The sequence below is a fragment of the Spea bombifrons genome, chromosome 1 (assembly GCF_027358695.1).
Source record: "Spea bombifrons isolate aSpeBom1 chromosome 1, aSpeBom1.2.pri, whole genome shotgun sequence".
NCBI classification, from domain to species: Eukaryota; Metazoa; Chordata; class Amphibia; order Anura; family Pelobatidae; genus Spea; species Spea bombifrons.
In genome coordinates this window covers 2,481,347-2,499,577 of record NC_071087.1, presented here as the reverse complement: position 1 = coordinate 2,499,577, position 18,231 = coordinate 2,481,347, and the positions used below count along the sequence as shown (strand labels likewise).

The 18,231-nt window shown below is 42.5% G+C and overlaps 1 protein-coding gene across 1 annotated transcript; it reads right to left on the bottom strand.

Moving 5' to 3' along the window:
* Positions 1-6,532: 6,532 nt before the first annotated feature.
* On the bottom strand, positions 6,533-14,056 carry LOC128467874 (vomeronasal type-2 receptor 26-like). Its single transcript, XM_053449613.1, has 3 exons — positions 13,937-14,056; positions 8,273-8,396; positions 6,533-7,449 (listed from the first exon to the last, which is right to left on the bottom strand). Exons 1-3 carry the CDS (start codon positions 14,054-14,056, stop codon positions 6,533-6,535), a joined length of 1,161 nt encoding a protein of 386 aa, XP_053305588.1.
* Between the last annotated feature and the right edge of the window lie 4,175 nt (positions 14,057-18,231).

Genomic DNA, 18,231 nt, shown 5'->3' with positions numbered 1-18,231 from the left:
GGCATTAAGGGAGTTAAAAGGCATTGTATAGAGCACTCTGCCTCCAGAAATGCCTTATACCCCTATATGCCACTCTGCCAATTAGGGGGTTAAAAGGCATATTATGGGGCAGAGTGGCATATAGGGAGGTATAAGGCATTTCAGGAGGCAGAGTGCACTATTAAATGCCCCCTTAACGCCACTCCAGAAATGCCCTATGCCCATTTAACACACACACACACACACCCTATACCCCCATTTAACTAACTAACTAACACACACACACACACACACTCTCTCTCTCTCTCTCTCCCCCCCCTCACCCCCCTTCCCCCGCTCTCCCCCCTCTCTTACCGGTGCTTCCAGCCGGGGCAGCGGGTTGACGTCGCCTTCTGCTGCAGCCGGAAGGAGGTGTGGCTAGCAGCGGGGGTTTGTATGCGTCCGTCGCGTATACTTTCCCCGGCTGTCAGAGATCAGAGTTCAGAAGTCTGATCTCTGACAGTCGGGGAAGGTGTATGCGACGGACGCAGACAACCCCCGCTGCTAGCCACACCTCCTTCCGGCTGCAGCGGACGTTGTCTACGCGGATCGCGTAGACGTCAACCCGCTGCCCCGGCAACACATCAGGAAGCACCGGTAAGTGTGTATGATGGGGGGGGTCGGGTGAGACAGGAGGATCCAGGTCCCCTGCAGCGGTGCGGGGGATCTGGATCTTAGTCTCCTAATCAGACCTCTATTTGAGGTCTGATTAGAAGACGACCCCGATTAGAAGACGAGGGGTGTTTTTCAGAGCATTTGCTCTGAAAAAAACCTCGTCTTATAATCGAGCAAATACGGTATATATTATCATAATGCTATCATATCCCTTTCTTCATAACTATAGTGCTCCATTCCTTTTATTAATTTTGCAGCCCGCCTCTGAACCCTTTCTAGTGCTATGATATCCTGCTTTAGAAAAGGTGCCCAAAATTGCACAGCATATTCAAGGTGTGGCCTTACCATTGATTTATAAAGGGGCAAAATTATATTTTTATCCCGCAAATTGATGCCCCTTTTTATACATGACAATACCTTACTGGCTTTAGCGGCTGCTGACTGACATCGCACATTGTTGCCTAGTTTGTTGTCTATAACAATTCCCAAATCTTTCTCATTTGTCTTTATCCCTAATTCACTACCGTTTAGGATGTAGGTTGCTTGTGCATTCCCTACCCCGAAGTGCATAACTTTACATTTATCTACATTAAATTTTATCTGCCATTTGTGTGCCCAGTCCCCCAGTCTGTCTAAATCTCTCTGCAGCACAGTAATATTACTTTACCTAGTTCAGTGTCATCTGCAAACACAGAAATATGATTTTCAACGCCTATTGCCAGGACATTTATCATCACTGTCTGGAATAAGGAAGTGAGAGCAGCACTACCTTTACCTTACTGAAGCTTTTTAGTAGCGCACGTTCCATACAGCTTGTGACGTTTCTACTATTTGTTGGTTTTATCAAGAGTCCCATGTTAGATATTCCCACACAAACTATGCATCACTTTTGTTCCGAAAAAATAGGGCCTTTGTTTGAAACCAACGAAACATGCAAAAGATAATAATTTTGGGTGCTAGTATGTTAAAAAACAAAACCTTTACTCATTTTTTTTTTATTTTTAGCACTTCGTCACAGTAGATGCCACAGCTAAACAATGACCGGATTAATGTTCAGGAACATTCCATTATTACACCCCACATAGATATTTTTTCATATTCTAGTGGGCTACATCCATCCTCAAATAGTACCCTATAGGGTAGCATTTTAAAATATCTGAATTGAGGGGTTTGAGAGTAATGAAAACTCAAGTCTTACAGGTATTTCCTAATCTTGCTTCACCTTTTGTGTCTGTACCTGTATATCTATAGGGTAACAAAACGGTCAATGTAGGAAAGAATGTGTGTACAAAATGGTTACAGAAAGGAAAAAAGTAACCATACCTACTGCAAGAAGTTACAAAGCAGGGTTTCAAGTCATTCTCAGTAGGATATATAGGTGAGAGATTCGCCTATCCAGGTAGGACAAGAAATTACAAGCGTCCCAGAACCTCCCATTTATCTTCAGTGTTTTTTTCTGCCCTAACCTGGGTAGGTGAAGCTTCATCCCTTGTTTGTTTTTCTGAGGACTGTGTCTTATCTCAGTAGCTTCATCTCGTTAGCCTGCCAGTGTTTGTTTCTTGGGGACCATTCCTTTCTTCCACATCAGAGTAGGATAGGATTCATGGGCAGATCCGTATTTACCTAACTCTAGCAGTCAGAGGAAGGATCCATAACTTTGTTTCCGTGTAGCTCACTCGGCTGCCCTTGGACTGTGTTTTCCGTATATTGGAGATTCTGTAACACTATATAGCCATATTTTTCTTAGCGGAGCTTCACCCGGCAAACTTCCGGGCATGCCGGGCAGGTATGATAATACAGTAGGGTTGCCAATGTGGAAAAAGTACACTTTCCCCAGCAAGCTTTTCTTCTAATTGAGGTAGAAGCTAAGTATCAAATGATGTGACCCTTGACTTTGACCTTGAATCTCAAAAAAAAGTATAAAAATATTCTGGGTAAAAAAATATGTTATACAGTTAAATGCAGTCTTTCTTTGGTATTAGTTTGGCTTTGGGAACAGGAGTAAAAAATCTCACACTCAATGAAATACCTTGCCACTTGTTAATGTAAATTATTGTATAATAAAATATGTGATGTCATATAACTTTGAGGACAACTTACAACCATAACAAGTTAGTGTCTTCCCCTGTAGCTTTTCTTCTGAGCTTTGATAGTCCACAGAAGTTAATGTGTAATTTTTGTTCAATATGTCTGGCTGGTGAGGGTACCCATATGATAGGGATGGACCATTGGGAGGTAGGAAAGTGATTAAAACCTTCTGTGACACTACTTTCATGACACAACCTACCCACCAGTAATTTTCACAGATGCAAGTCACACAACCTTTTATTTCTGCCAAACACAATGTGTCAGGAGCTGGGTCCATAAAGACGACTGTAATGACCCAGAGATGGTGTTCAGGAGTTATTCGCAGTAGCAGAGATGCTTTCGGCTCGTCAGCCGTTTCCGCCTGGACTTTGGTTCCGGTGTTCTGTCAGCTCTTCTGCCTGTTATGAAGCATGTCTGTTTCTGGACCTGAATCTGTAAACTGAGACAAACATAACGGGTGCCCCACACCTTATAAAGGAAGCAGAGCTGAAGCGAAGAGCAGAACTGGAATCAAGGAATCAGAAGCACAGCGAGACTGGGGGAACTCTAGCGAGACTGGAGGAACTCTAGCGAGACTGGGGGAACTCTAGCGAGACTGGGGGAACTAAAAGGAAGCAGCTCCACAGCCTGTTTGGAGCCTTAAACAATGAATTAGTGTCAGGCTCCATCATATAAGTGGAGTGCGGTAGCGGAGGTTGTCTGTGCGCATCGCACAGCAGTTCACCGGCTGCCAGAGAGGAGGATTCAGGTCCCCTGCAGTGGAGGGTTTTAATTGCAGGTGGGGTACTTCACTACTGGTAGGTAGTTGGGAAACGGTTAAAATTTATATGCCAAGTGCATTATTCTTCTAATGTACTTTACTACCAGTGGTAGAGGCCGGTACAGTAAACCAGGCATGTCCAAACTTTTTTCAAAGCGTGCCAGATTTGAAGTGAACATGTGCGAGGGCCGACCATTTTGCCTGACATTCTTTGAACCATTAAAATTAAAAGCAAATTAACTATTTTATGCAAAGTTTATTTAAAACGGCATACTTTTCATTTTGTGACTTGGATGACAAATCTAAACAAGGTGTTAAAGCACTCTGCCTTTAATATAAAAAAACCAGATCTATATTTGGGCAACTTATCTGGGGGGCCTTATCAGTCTGGAACGTGGGCCGCAATTGGCCCTCGGGCCGGACTTTGGACATGCCTGCAGTAAACGAAGCATGCATACAAGGGACACAAAGCTATTCTTAAGCTAAGACAAGATCAAGAACTGATCAAGACGTAAATGATGCATCAGGAAAAAACAGACCAAATAGGTCTTATATGCTGTCAGATTCTATGTTTTGTGACGGTGTAAACCCCAGGGAGATGCTTATTTTGGCATTTGGGTACAGGTGCTACCCAGAATGTAAATATGGGTCCCTGGGGTGGAGCAATTGGAGAGCAGGGTGGGCCAATGCTCCATTCCCCCATTCTGTGGAAAATCCATGCCGCCTTTTGCAGGAGGCTAAAAGTCTGCAGGAACCAGTACAGGATTTCTATGAGGCCAGCATCAGGCACAGGTGCTGGGCATTAAAAACCCCTGGAGCCTGATAATCAGAGAGACTGTTGGGGAAAGAGGAAGTTCCCTGCGCTCCCAGGGCAAGGAGAGGCCCTGAACAAGAAGACTATCCCTGAGCCAAGTGAGGCAATACCTGCCTGGACATTTTCCAGAGCCTGGCGTAGCTGGGTCTGGCTGGAAGGTTGAGTTAGTGGGTGATTAGGCTGGTCAGTCCGGACCAGCATAGTTCAGTTAGACAGGGCTCCAATTGGGAGCTAGGTTTTATTTTTATGATTTGGTTTTTGGGGTTTAGGCGGTTAAAATAAAGTGCTGTTTTGTTCAAATCTGCTGTTCCTGATGCTGATTGCCCTAGAGGACTGTGCTTAGGACCCCTAAAAGTGACATGTATGGCCCTCATGCTATAGGGTTTGTCACAGTTTCTATGAATAGACCCAAGAGTGGCAGAGTTAAGACATATAGTAAGCATACGTCCCAACATTTCAAAATGTGAAAGGGACACAAGTTATTTTTTATTTTTTTTAACTCTCGCGGAACTCACTGATGCAAGCAATTGCACTTTACAATGTTGCGCTTGCATCGCCACATACACTTCCTTTACATACACATACTCGTACACTGCCCTTACGCACACACATACACTCCCCTTACACACATATGCACTGCCCTTACACACACATATATACACATACACTGGCTTTACACACCAGCTAACAAATACCTATACTGCTCTTACACACACTGGCCCATACACACACAAACACATACACAAACACATACATACACATACACTGCCATTACACCCCTTTCTCCCCATCTCTTACCTTTTCCTCCATCCGTCTTCCTTCATCCTTCTGCCTCCATCCTGTATCCAGCGGTGGGAGCGCGAGGTCTGCTCCGTCATCACTATGTGACGGCTATTGCTGCCGAGCCTAGGGATGACGTAATATCTCCGTGCTCGGCATTATTTGCCGGCACGTAGTGATTAGGGAGCAGTAAAGCGAGGTCTGAAGTGTCCCTAATGTTGAACCGACTAGAGGGAAATTGCGATCTCCCAGCTAGTCTGCAGGCTGCAGCCGCTGATCGGGCGGCTGTGTGCCCCTCGCAGCTGCACCTGAGGTGAGTACCGATCTTGCCTCACCCTTCCTCTGCTCCTGCAAAGCGGGACAGAGGAAGGAATAGGTGGGACAGCGGGACAGAGACCCAAGATCGGCACTGTCCCGCGCAAATCGGGAGAGTTGGGGGCATGTAGTAAGTAATTGAGCCTATCCTAGTGCTTTATCAGTGAAGTTACCATAAGAATCTGGTGGTTGACTCAGCATTAATGTGAATGGAGTTCTAGGTCATCAATGTGAGTAGGCACGAATGTCATCCCAAGTTGGCTTGAGCTCTGGTCATACTAGCAAATAACTTCACATTAGTATAGATGAGTTTGTCATGCGACAATGTTTGGAAGGGTTACAATCCCTTTAATGTCACAGTATTTATTGGATGAAATAAAAGGATGTCCTAATAAAGTGTAGTATCAGACGGGATTCACTGCCCAACCAAGCTTTAATTTGACAAATTGTAAAAAAATGATCTGGAATATATTTTTTTAAATTAGATATTATTGTCCTTTAAAATATTTTCAACTATCGGTGTCACAGAGCTGTGTAGTCCGACCAACTACCTCCGCTGAATTGTGCTTCCTTAGCCTGTGACAACACACTTTCCCTAGTTTCCCAGTCACCAGGCAATACTCAGTATAGGATATAAGCAAAATGAAGACTGCTTTATTTTTCACACACAGTATGCAAATGATTAAGTGCAGAAGGAAACACAAAATAATTTAGGGATTTGTGTTCGGTTTACTTAATGTCTGACTGAGGGATGGATACATGAAGTCTGCATCATCTGAATTCCAATAAGAGTATCTTTTAATTGTTCTGAATGCAGTCATTAACTCATTTATACTGATACGATGGGCATAAACATTATATTTACACTATGTCTACAGAGGTTTATTTGGTTCCTGTCGTGTGTGTTTTGCTTTGTGTGCTGCTGAGTTTATCTCTGTGATTCCAAACATGTGGACTCCTCACCTTTCCTGCAACTGATAAAGGATAGGAGGGTTAAAATATCTTTCTTAAAAGTCCAGGACATTGGGGTATTGTGTATAAAAATGTCTTTTGATGTCCAGAAAATGAATTCAAGTTTCTAAAATTGACCATTGACAGTTATAAGATAATAATACATATAATTCAGAATATGGTTCTTATAACTATTTGGTTAAACCTTTAATTCTGCTTCCAAGTAAATATGTTTTTGTATTCAGTTCCTGTCTAAAAAGAATTACATAGCATTTTGGAATAAATATACATCCTACAAGTCCTGCACTTGAAGCCACTATGGCAAAAATCTCTACGGCCACCATGTTCTTCCCTTTGGTGCTCAGATAGGCCGGGATCATCGCAATCCAAACGCTGCAGAACACCAGCATGCTGAAGGTGATGTACTTGGCCTCATTAAAACTGTCCGGTAATGTCCTGGCTAAAAAAGCTATAATAAAACTAAGAGCTGCCAGAAGCCCCATATAACCCAGGACACAGTAGAAGGCAATAACCGAGCCCTCATTACACTGAATGATGATCTTTCCCTGATAAGAGTGCATGTCCAGCTCCTGAAATGGGGGGGAAATGGCCAACCAGGAAATATTAATGATAACTTGAATGGATGAGCAGAGCAGTACTATAGAATTGGAGACTTTCACACTGACCCAGTTTGCCCAGGAGCTGCCGGGTTTCGTGGCTCTGAAAACAATATAGATCATGATTGTTTTGCTTAAAATACAAGACACGGCTAATGAGAAGAGGACTCCAAAAGCTGTTTGGCGCAGCATGCAGGTTACATCCTCAGGACGACCGAGGAACAGAAACACACAGAGAAAGCTCAGCATGATGGAGACCAAGAGGAGGAAGCTGAGGTTCTTGTTATTGGCCTTCACAATTGGGGTATCTCTGAAGACAATGAAGATCAGTAATATTACAACAGTTACAAGACAAAACAGAATTGATGCAAAGGATAAAACAGCAGCAACTGCATCCAAATATGATAGAAACTCCACCGATTTTGGAATACATCGATCCCTTTTCTCATTAGACCATTTATCACTAGGGCAAACAATGCAGTTCTCACTGTCTGAAAAATAACGCAAAGTAACATTATGCCTCAATATGTAAATTAAACATAAAATATAATATAGTATATAGTTCCCTCCCACTAAGTGTATCCATATTAACTAATGTTAAATTACTTCTTTTTGTTTACATTTCTTAGATTTGAACTGAAAATAACAAACAAAAATAGCCCCAAATCTAATCGCCCCAATTTTCTTTCGCCTTGTTTTAGTTTCAGGAATCATATGCCTATCCCATGCGTGTTTCAAGTCACTTGCTGCACTAACCTCTACCACATTTGCCAAGAATCTGGTCCACTCATCTCACATGGAAGTAAATATAACGGAGGAGCTCAAAGACCAAACAAGGAACAAAAACAAAACCCCACTATAAGTAGATTTCTTGAGTAAATGTACAATTCCTAACCCCATTGAAAACAATGCATTTTGAGCCCATACATGTATGGGCTTTGTCATTAAGGGGTTAAACCGTTACTACTTTTTAAGTTTTAATGGGGTTTTTTTAGTGCACTGAGGCGCATTTGTGAAAGTGAACCAGCTGTGTGCAGAAGCATCGAGGTTGCAGCTTGTGTAAAAAGGTCTTTCTCAAAATATCTGTAAGGTGTTTGGTATCACAGCTGGTTGTCGGCTGCCAGGTAGTTTTTCTGCTCCCCCCGGGTGGGAAAGGTTATGCCCAGGTCTAGTCACTGTATAGCTACACCTGCCCTTCCTTGTGGCTCTCAATACCCCCCCAACTCCACCCTCTACCTTACCAGGAGCGGGCTTTCATTCCTACACACATACTATGAGTAAATTATGTGTATGATTCTATATAATCTATTATACCAGATCTATTGGATATCTCTCCCTCTGAGCACCGGACACAGTCGTAGCAGCAGGTTTGTGTTCCAGGTCTCAGGACTTTTCGATATCCAGGCAAACAGTTCTCTGAACACTGAGACCTTGGAATCTACAAACAGGAAAAAAATAGTTCTTGTTTGAGCCAAATTCCTTTGTTTTGAAAAATACATTAGGAGTAGAACATGATTGGATGATTATATAATTAGAAAATCATTCAACAAGATCAAAATAATTAATTGCCTTAATTCACAAGCCCCTGGTATTCCCTATTCTAATACATTTATGCAATAACCGTGCAAACAGCAGCATTTGAAAGTGTTCTCCAAGGACAGTATAATAAGTGCACATGCAGTGGACATTGTCCATGTGGTGCTCCACATAAAGTGCAGTCATAAACCTGAAGGTGCCGCGAAGATGCGGACGAAGAAGAAAATGCATGAGTGAGAGAGTGAGTGAATGTGGTCCCAGAAATGTTGCGTTTTGCATTGTTTTCGGGGAGGGTCTTGCCTTATTTTCTCATTAAAGCCTCATTAAAGCTTGCTGCTGTGTTTTTTTAGGACTATATATACTGACAGTTTGGATCCGTGCAGGCTTTTGCAAGAGTCTAGAGCTTTGCAGTATCCAGTCTATGATTCCTATGTGCTCTGCATCAGGCATAGGTGCTGGGCATTAAAACCTGGAGCCCCCAGGGCAAGGAGATCCCCTAAAAAAGACCTGAGGTATCCCTGAGGTAAGGGAGGAAATACTTGCCTGGACATTTGTGTGTTGTCTGGGGGAGATTTTCCAGAGCCTGGCTAAGCGAGGTCTGGCTGGGAGGTCTGGTTAGTGGGTGTTTAGGATGGTCAGTCTTAAGTGTGACGTTTATGGCTCTCGTGCTACAGGGTTTTTCACAAGTTAGAACCATTACAGCGTCAAAGTGGTTTTGTTTTACCATCTTTAGGATGTATGGTGCTGGTGAGTTTATATTACCGTATTTTTCGCTCCATAAGACGCAGTTTTTTTCCTCCCAAAGTAGGATGAAAAATCAGCCGCGTCTTATGGAGCGAAGATGCAGGCAGGGAGGGGGGGGGGCAACCATATACCGTATTTATCGGCGTATAACACGCACTTTTTTAACTAAAATCCGGAGCTTAAACCCTACCTGCGTGTTATACGCCGATAAATCCGGGGTCGCAACTGAGGCAGGCAGCGGCGGCGGCGGCCGCCAGCAGAGGAGTCCTGGATTTCTGCCAGTCAGGGGGGCCCAAGGGGTGCCGAGCGGTTGTCTTCAGCAACCGCTCGGCAACTCTCGGGCCCCCCTGCCTGACAGATATACAGGAATCCTTTGCTGGCCGCCGCCGCCGCCGCCTGCCTCAGCGCTTCAACTCCTGTGTTGGAAGCGTTTGTCTCGGGTGCCGGCGCTTTACGCTGGGCGCCGGCATATGACGTCAGACGCCGGCGCTCAGCAGTGAAGCGCCGGCACCCGAGACAAACGCCTCACGCTTCCAACACAGGAGTTTAAGGTAAGTGACCGGGGCGGGGGGGGGAGATCCTGAGAAGGGGGGTTAGGGAGTTAGACGGGAGATCCTGAGAAGGGGGGGTTAGGGAGTTAGAGGGGAGATACTGAGAAGGGGGGTTAGGGAGGGAGGTCTTACTGTGTGTGTGTGTCTTACTGTGTGTGTGTGTGTCTTACTGTGTGTGTGTGTGTGTGTCTTACTGTGTCTGTGTGTGTCTCACTGTGTCTGTGTGTGTCTCACTGTGTCTGTGTGTGTCTCACTGTGTCTGTGTGTGTCTTACTGTGTGTGTCTTACTGTGTTCATAGCTTATTCAGTTATTGTAATAAATATTTTAGCCCATTTTTTAGCTCAAAATATTTTTTCCTTTTTTTTCTCCTCTAAAATCTAGGTGCGTCTTATCAGCAGGTGCGTCTTATAGAGCGAAAAATACGGTATTTCTGTTAAATTATTTTTAATATACTCTATGCCTGTAAGGTTTATAGAAATGTAGCTTAATTTTAATGTAGGAAAACAGAAACAATAATCCCCCCCTTACCTGGTTGTCTTTGTTCCTCCATATTGTTAAATGCGAGTCAATGATTAGCTGCTGACCATCTGGAGCCCACTCAGTGAAGTTACCCACAACGTTTCTAAGTGCAGACTTATTTGATAAAAACACCCAATTTATAATTAAGTAATGGTATGCAAATTCTCCATGTTCATCGTAAAATGTGCGGCCCAACTGAGATGAGATTATTATCCTTTTTATATAGCGATGCAACTGTTAAAAATGATTTAGAACAAAACAAGAGGACATTCACAGTCACAATGTAGGAGAGTTTTCTTCTACGTCATTAATCAAGAAAATAAAAATACCTCCCATTTTACAACAGAACCCACCCAGACACTCAACTAAAATAGACCAATACCTGATCTCTATTATTCATCTACTAGAACTTCATATCATTAACTAGCATCAACCCTTCATCAGTCTACAGCACATCGTTAGAACCAACAGCACCAGGGTCACCATGAAGGCACAATTTAGAAGAAAATATTGTTTTTTGGTAAATAACAACATTGGATTTTGCATGTGAGCTGCAATTAGTGTTGGAATGGCGATATAACTTAAGAGGTAGCAAGTAACAATTATATAAAATATACAACAATATACAACATAAAGGCTTCTAATACGTTGCAATCATTTGCAAGGAACTCATAGACATTAAATGCTATTTCACTTCTCTTTAATGAGGCATGTGTAATACCCTAAGCCTTTTCATGCCCTTTTTTAATTTGAAGATTGCCCTTCTTCCTGTACCATGTGTGTGATAATATTAAATACTAATAAATGTTAAAATAGGTACCAAACAAGGTACTTTCGCTAGAGATATCATTTAAAAAACCCTCTCTGTCCCAAGACAAAGTTCAAAAATTGCATTCTCAAGGGATGCTGCTGATCATAAAGCAAGATTTTCCCTTCAGTGACACCTAACTTGTGGAAGAAATATGTAAAACTACAAAACTTTAACCTGCGTTTCATGCTGAGCACCGAAATATGATGTCATATGATGTCACTCAGCTGTAAACGCCGGCACCGCGACGGAGTCACGGAGAGTGAGGGGCGCCGAGCAGTTGCTGAAATCTTCACGGGCAACTGCTCGGCGTCCCTGCCCGGGACTTAGATTAAACCATCGGGGGTTTTTTTGTTTTAACTTTATTTAACATCCAGAGCGGCAGAGCGAGAAGACGGACACCTCCCGCTCTCACCGCAGGACTCAACAAGCTAAGAAAGGATATTGAGAGGGGGGGAAGGCAGTGAGAAGGGGCAGGGCGGAAGGCAATGAGAAGGGGCAGGGGGGGAGGCAGTGAGAAGGGGCAGGGGGGGAGGCAGTGAGAAGGGGCAGGGAGGAGGCAGTGAGAAGGGGCAGAGGGGGGGAGGCAGTGAGAAGGGGCAGGGGGGAGGCAGTGAGATGGGGCAGAGGTGGTAGATAGTGAGAAAGGGGAGTTTTGTGACAAGATTTTTTTCCTTTCCTTTTTTGGGATGGGGGGGCGCCACAGGAGTAGTCCGCACAGGGCGCCGGAACACTTAAGGCCGGCTCTGGTTCTAATTGAAAAGTGTCAGAACACACAGAGTACTAAAGTTTGTTGAATATGGGGCTGTGTAGCTACAGAATAGTCAGGGTGCCCATGCTGAGGGATCATTTACCTGGAGAAAACATAGCACCAGGATGCATCCATTGAGGCCCCATCTAACAGACCTAAAGGCTCTGTTGCTAACGTCTTGGTGCCAGATACAACAGCAGACTTTCAGTGTAGTGGAGTCCACGCCTCGACCCGTCAGGACCTACACAATTTTAGGCAGGCGGTCGTAATGTTATGGCTGATCTGTATATACACTCAATGGCCACTTTATTAGCTACACTCTTTGCTAGTACTGGGTTGGACCACCTTTTGCATTAAGAACTGCCTTAATTCTTCATGTCATACTTTGCACATGGTGCTGGAAACATTTCTCAGAGGTTTTGGTCCATATGCACATGAAGGCATGATGCAAACCTCCTGTTCCACCACATCCCAAAGGTGCTCTATTAGATTGAGATCTGGTGACTGTGGAGGCCATTGGAGTTCAGTAAACTCATGGCCATGTTTAAGAAACCAGTCTGAGAGGATTATTATTATTATCTTTTATTTCCAACAATTTATGCAGCACCTAATAAAATACATATATTCAAGGGGTATGACAAGACGAGAATTGACAGACAAACTGATACATTAAGGGGAGAGGGCCCTGCTTACAATCTTGATGGAATGGGATGAGAACAAGCATAAGGCATAGACAAAGAGTGAGAGGTAGTGTGGGGTTGCATCAGTGACAGGGAAGTGGGTTTTGAGATGTTTCTTGAATGTTGGGCCCTATGACGCTCAGCCAGCATCATGGAAGTAGTATGTCTGGCTGAGCCTTATGGGAATTGAATTCAATGTGTTTGTTATTTTTAATACGCATGACTGTGCTGACAAAAATAAAGCGTGTTTTAAGCGCGATTGCTTGTATTGGTTCCGCGAGATTTTTTTTAAAAAGTGCCCCTCTTTCACATTTTGAAATGTTGGGAGGTATGAGGTGTAAAGGCTGACCAGAATTCATATTCTTAAATAAAGCCTTAGAAATTCTTCCTGTATGTCCGTCAGCGTCTGACACGTGAAGCAGTCTGTATTTCATACATACCTGGTGTTTATAGATGTTTTGGATTGTATTTCCTTTTGCCTTCTCGTTATAAAATAAGTGCATGTCATGTAAAGCTTTAGCTAAAGCACTCACTGAAATAAACACCCGGGAAGAAACACCAACCGTGAAATGAGTTTTAGCAATTAATTTAGGTGTCCCACTGCAGTTACACAGAGAGATTTTATAGATCTCTTCATAAAGCCTATTCTTTTCAGAATTTTCTGATAAACATCTATGATACAATGTCCATATATCGTCGAGAAGCTTGTCTGCTGGACGGTTTGAAGGATGGATATTATCAAAGAAACTACCGGTATCCGGCAGCGCTACAGGATGCGGTTCTACGGCCAGACTGCCATTCAGGGGTTCTACAAAGTAATCTGTGAAATATTCATTGGAAGCCCAGGCAGGAGGAAGGATTAATGTTATATCTTTATGTTTGAGACACAGAGCTAAAATGTCAATAATTCTGGTGCTGAAAGAGCCGCAGAGTATAATAATTCGAGCCGATGACATTAAAACAGTTTCTGACATCATTTTCATATTTTCAGAGAGTTCTTGTGATAAAGTAATTTTTACAGTAAAGGAAATACAAATTCCATAACTTGTCAGATACGCTCTCAGAGCCTGACTCTCTGTCTCTCCGGTGTCATCATCAACCGCGAGTATTCCCACCCAGGTCCATCCGAAATGTTTTAGAATCTTCAATATAATTTTATGATAGACAAGATAATTTTGAACAGAGCGGAAGAAATGTGGATAAACACGTCTATCACGCAGCGCATAGTCTGTCGCTCCATAACTGATCTACATAATGGAAGAGAAAAGTGTAAACATTCTGCAGTAAAGGTTTCTAATAACCGCTTGGAGTCAGACATGGTTGTGATCTCACCATGAAACTGAATGCTAATGTCAGACAATACATGGAAGACCATTCAGGTTACTCACCTGTGCGTATCCGTACACCCCTAGTAACTGTGCTATGGGAATGGTAGTAGTAGAATGGTGATCGCCAATAAATCCAGCCACGTTGTTAGAATTGGCACAAGAGTAATTAGGGACGGTCATGCCGCGGCCAGACAAAATCTGAAGAATGCTTTTCACAGCTTTTCTTTCATCTAAACAGGAGTCATATATATGATAACCCAGGGTAATATTTGGTAAAATGTTTGGGTCGTTGTTCAATGTTTCAATGGCGAAAAGAAAGACCAGTAAATTGATGTAATCCATGGGGCTTGGGCTGTAAAGGTAGAAGAATTAGATTAAAGCAGAAGAACATAGTCAGAGGTCTGCCAGATAAAAACACTTATTAAGACTTTTTGTAGGAATACCATGTTACCATCAACTGGCAAAGGTTCTAGATTTAAACGAATGGCAAAACAGGTCATGGGTCAGTAGAGAGTGCTAGCGTGAGTGCCGTAATTACCCTCACATATTTATTTAATGTAGGGCATGTCTTGCGGAAGACAAATCAAGGACCTTTGTGAAATATTTTTGTCTCAAGCCCATTCCTAGCCCTGCCTGAGATGGTTGCAAATGTCTGAATACAGTGGACAGTGGTGGTCATGGCTGAGTCTGGTCCCACGCAGTACAACATGTGGCCCCTCTTCACAGATTGAAAATGTCTATTTTTTTTTTTTAAAGACGAATCTACATAAAAAAGACATTGAAAATTCACCTTATACACTTCTTCTGAAGAGAAAAATCTTATGAAATATAGGAATCCTTGGGAGGTACATAGTATAGTCCCTCTATTTCTGTCTGTTCCCTCCTCAAACTCTCAATCTCTTTTTCTTTTGTGCATCCTAATGTGTTTTAATTTTCTTGCCAATTCTACATAGTCTCAGTCCTAATGTTTCAAGAGTTGGTTTAATAAAATAAAAAATAGTCAACATTTCGGTTAACCTTTGTAGCCATTATCATGCATTTATCATGTTCTCAAAAGGGGATGTCAGCTCCTTAGTGTAAAACACAATGACCTCTGTTTTACAGATACGTATTTTCTCCAATATCCTCATAATAGTTTTTAATCTATATGGGTAGATTTACAAAAAGATATAAACTCTCCCAATCAAGTCAATAGCATAAAATCCATAATATTGCAAGAAAAAAACTTACATCTTACATTGTGTAACGTTAATTTCACAAAACAGCCTAATAAAAAGTAATAAAAAATGTCATAAATATGTATATATTTACCTCAAAATAGCACTAGAGCATGTGTGCAAGTTATACCACGCAGGGGGAAATAAAACATGTGTGAAAACAGCTGGACAGCAACTGGATTTACTGCTTAACATAGTCACTTCACTTAGTAGTTTTGGGCTCTCTATAAAATGAATTTGTTCTGCAGATATTATTTTTATGGTTAGTTGTGGGAACTTACGTGACACAGACTATTTGGGGGGAAAAATGATCCTTTCCAGAAAAAAAAAAATTCCTCATTTGATTATTCACCGTGAGAACTCCTCCAATTATAAGGTCCCCATCTTTAAAATACTCAAAGTCTTCAAATGGTTTGATGACTTGCAGATGACAGGCCGGTGCTGGGCTCTGGATCTCAGATCTGCAGGGCGTCACACACAGGAGCAACAAACAAACGAGACGTTTCAATGGAAGAGACCCAGCGATCAGCATCATGCAGCCCAGTAACCAGCCGAGTGCCAGAGAGTGTCTGCCGGGTTCGGTGGAGTCGAGCACCGTGTGGGTCAGTGGCATCTGCTGCATCTGATATCATTGTAATGAACCTGAACATCTCGGCTCTTTTTATACAGTGCGGTCTCATTCATTGCAATGGAGTCTCAATATAGATGCAGGACTTTGTGTTTTGGGATCGCAATTCTATGTTGGTTTTAAATTATAAGAAAACCGCAGAGCGCCGGTAATTGTCTGCATGGACAGAAATGTACAAACGCAGACTTTAATGTCTTTAGAGTATTAGTTAGTTTTAGAAGGAAGTTTCATTCATGGGCAGTTTTATTCCCTTTAATAATATTTATCGTTTTCTCAGATGTAAATGTTATTCAGCACTTTTAATTTATCATTGATTTTTCTGCATATGTCATGGTTTTTTTAAATTTAATTCACGGAGGTTTTCTGATTGGATCTGATTTTATTCTATTTGAATTTTAAATAATATGATTTAATACAGAAATGCACAATTTGTGTTAATGTACCTTTTGTATTCTAGTTATATTCATATTATCCAGCTCTGACATCCACCATTAGCATAGCGGGGACATTTTTTTTATAAAATGTCCGTCACTTCCTTTAATCCCCAGGAAGTAATAACCCAGTTCCTGGACTCTCCCTGCATTATATCAGAAGACTGAGCACAAGCCTATAGCTCTAGAGGTTGTTTACTTTGTGAAGCTGTTTCCAGAAATATCTTTGGGCAAAACATCAAACAGCCATCACATACAGCACTTCAGACGTGTCTTTCAATTAAGACTCAAGTTTGCAATGTAAGCAAATTGATAACTTGAGTTGCTATAAGAATTTAGCAGTTAGGATCGTGTTCTGGGTCTTCTCCAGATGAGTGAAGCTGGAGCCTTTGTACAACTTCTCTGGAAAAACGACTCACTTGAGATGGCAGTGAGTCATAACTGTGCTATGGGAATGGTAGCACCTGATTGGTGATCACTAATAAATCCATCCACCTTATTATCATTCACACAAGAGTAATTAGGGACGTTGCGGCCAGACACAATCAGTTTTTGGAAACACCTCATATTTTCATTTATTTTGGCACTTACAGGGTTAAATATGAATGACTCGCATTGCTGTTTCTGGGAGAGTTGCGCCCCAATAGCGTCCAGAAAAAGAGAAACTGCTCAACAAAAGTATATATTTTTTGAAAGACGACATCCCAAAGTATTTTACTTGGGGCATTTTAACACTTTTTATTTAACCATTTTAGTGCCAGTCCGTCCTAAACATTGCAGTAACATTTATTTTTTTCATTTTTAACAAACCCATTCTATCCAAACACAGTATTTCAGTATGTTTTACCCTGGTTACATAAAATTACTGAAACAACTTGTGATTTGTCTTCAGAAACACCTCTCGTGTACAGGAATACCCCATATACATTATTATTATTATACTTTATTTATAAAGCGCCAACAGATTCTGCAGCGCTGTACAAGGTAAAAATTTTACAGATAACGACAAGTACAAAATGACAATCATTTGACATACACATACAAGAGGAATGGAGGGCCCTGTTCCTGTAGGAATTTACGTTCTAGATGGATAAGGGGTGAGAAACAGGAGGTGAGGACTGCGTGGTAGTGAATGATGTTATTGTGGGGCGAGATAAGGTTTGTAAGTGGGTGAGAGAGAGGTTTTGATGTTCATGTCAGTGGTAGGCATCCCTGAAGAGAAAAGTTTTTAGGGAGCGTTTGAAGGAGGTTAGAGTTGGTAGCACGGGGACGAGAGTTCCAGAGGGTTGGTGCTGCGCAAGAGAAGTCCTGTAGGTGGGCATGGGAGGAGGCGATGAGTGAAGATGCAAGGAGCAGGTCATTGTTGGATTTTAGCGGGCGGGCTGGTGTATATTTGCTGATGAGGGAGGATAGGTAGAGGGGAGCGGTGTTAGTGAGAGCTTTGTAGGATAGAGTGAGTATTTTGAATTTAATTCTGCTATAGATGGGGAGCCAGTGGTGGCACTCGCAGAGAGGTGTGGCAGATGCACAGCGTCGGGTGAGTTAGAATAGCCTGGCAGATGAGAGATTACGATGGAGTGGATTAGTTGTTTGTGGTGCTGACAGTCAGGAAATGAGGAATTTTGGAAATGTTACGCAGATGGAAGTGGCAAGATTTAGAGAGTGATTTGATGTGAGGGATGAAAGATAGGTTAGAGTCTAGGGTCCCTCCGAGGCAGCGGACGTGTGGTGATGGCACCGTCAACAGTGATAGAAAGGTCAGATAGGGGAATAGAGTTAGAGGGAGGAATTAGAAGGAGCTCAGTCTTAGACATATTTATTTTGAGGTGGTGAGAGGCCATCTAGGAAGAGATGCCAGATAGGCAGCTGCTGATCTGAGAGAGCACAGATGCAGATAGATTGGGGGTGGAGAGATAGATTTGTGTGTCATCAGCATAGAGGTGGTATTTGAATCCATAGCTGTCGATGAGTTTTCCAAGTGAGGAAGTATAGATGGAGAACAGTCGAGGACCCAGGACAGAGCCCTGAGGTACTCCAACAGAGAGAGGCATAGAGGAGGAGGAGGAGTCGTCAGCAAAA

Coding starts and splice junctions, on each gene's coding strand:
- LOC128467874 (XM_053449613.1), bottom strand. CDS start 14,056: ATGACCGTCCCTAATTACTCTTGTGCCAATTCTAACAACGTGGCTGGA. Junction 8,397..13,936: donor GGGTGTACGGATACGCACAG/GTGAGTAACCTG, acceptor TCCTGTTTGTAG/ATTCCAAGGTCTCAGTGTTC. Junction 7,450..8,272: donor AGAGATATCCAATAGATCTG/GTATAATAGATT, acceptor GTTATTTTTCAG/ACAGTGAGAACTGCATTGTT.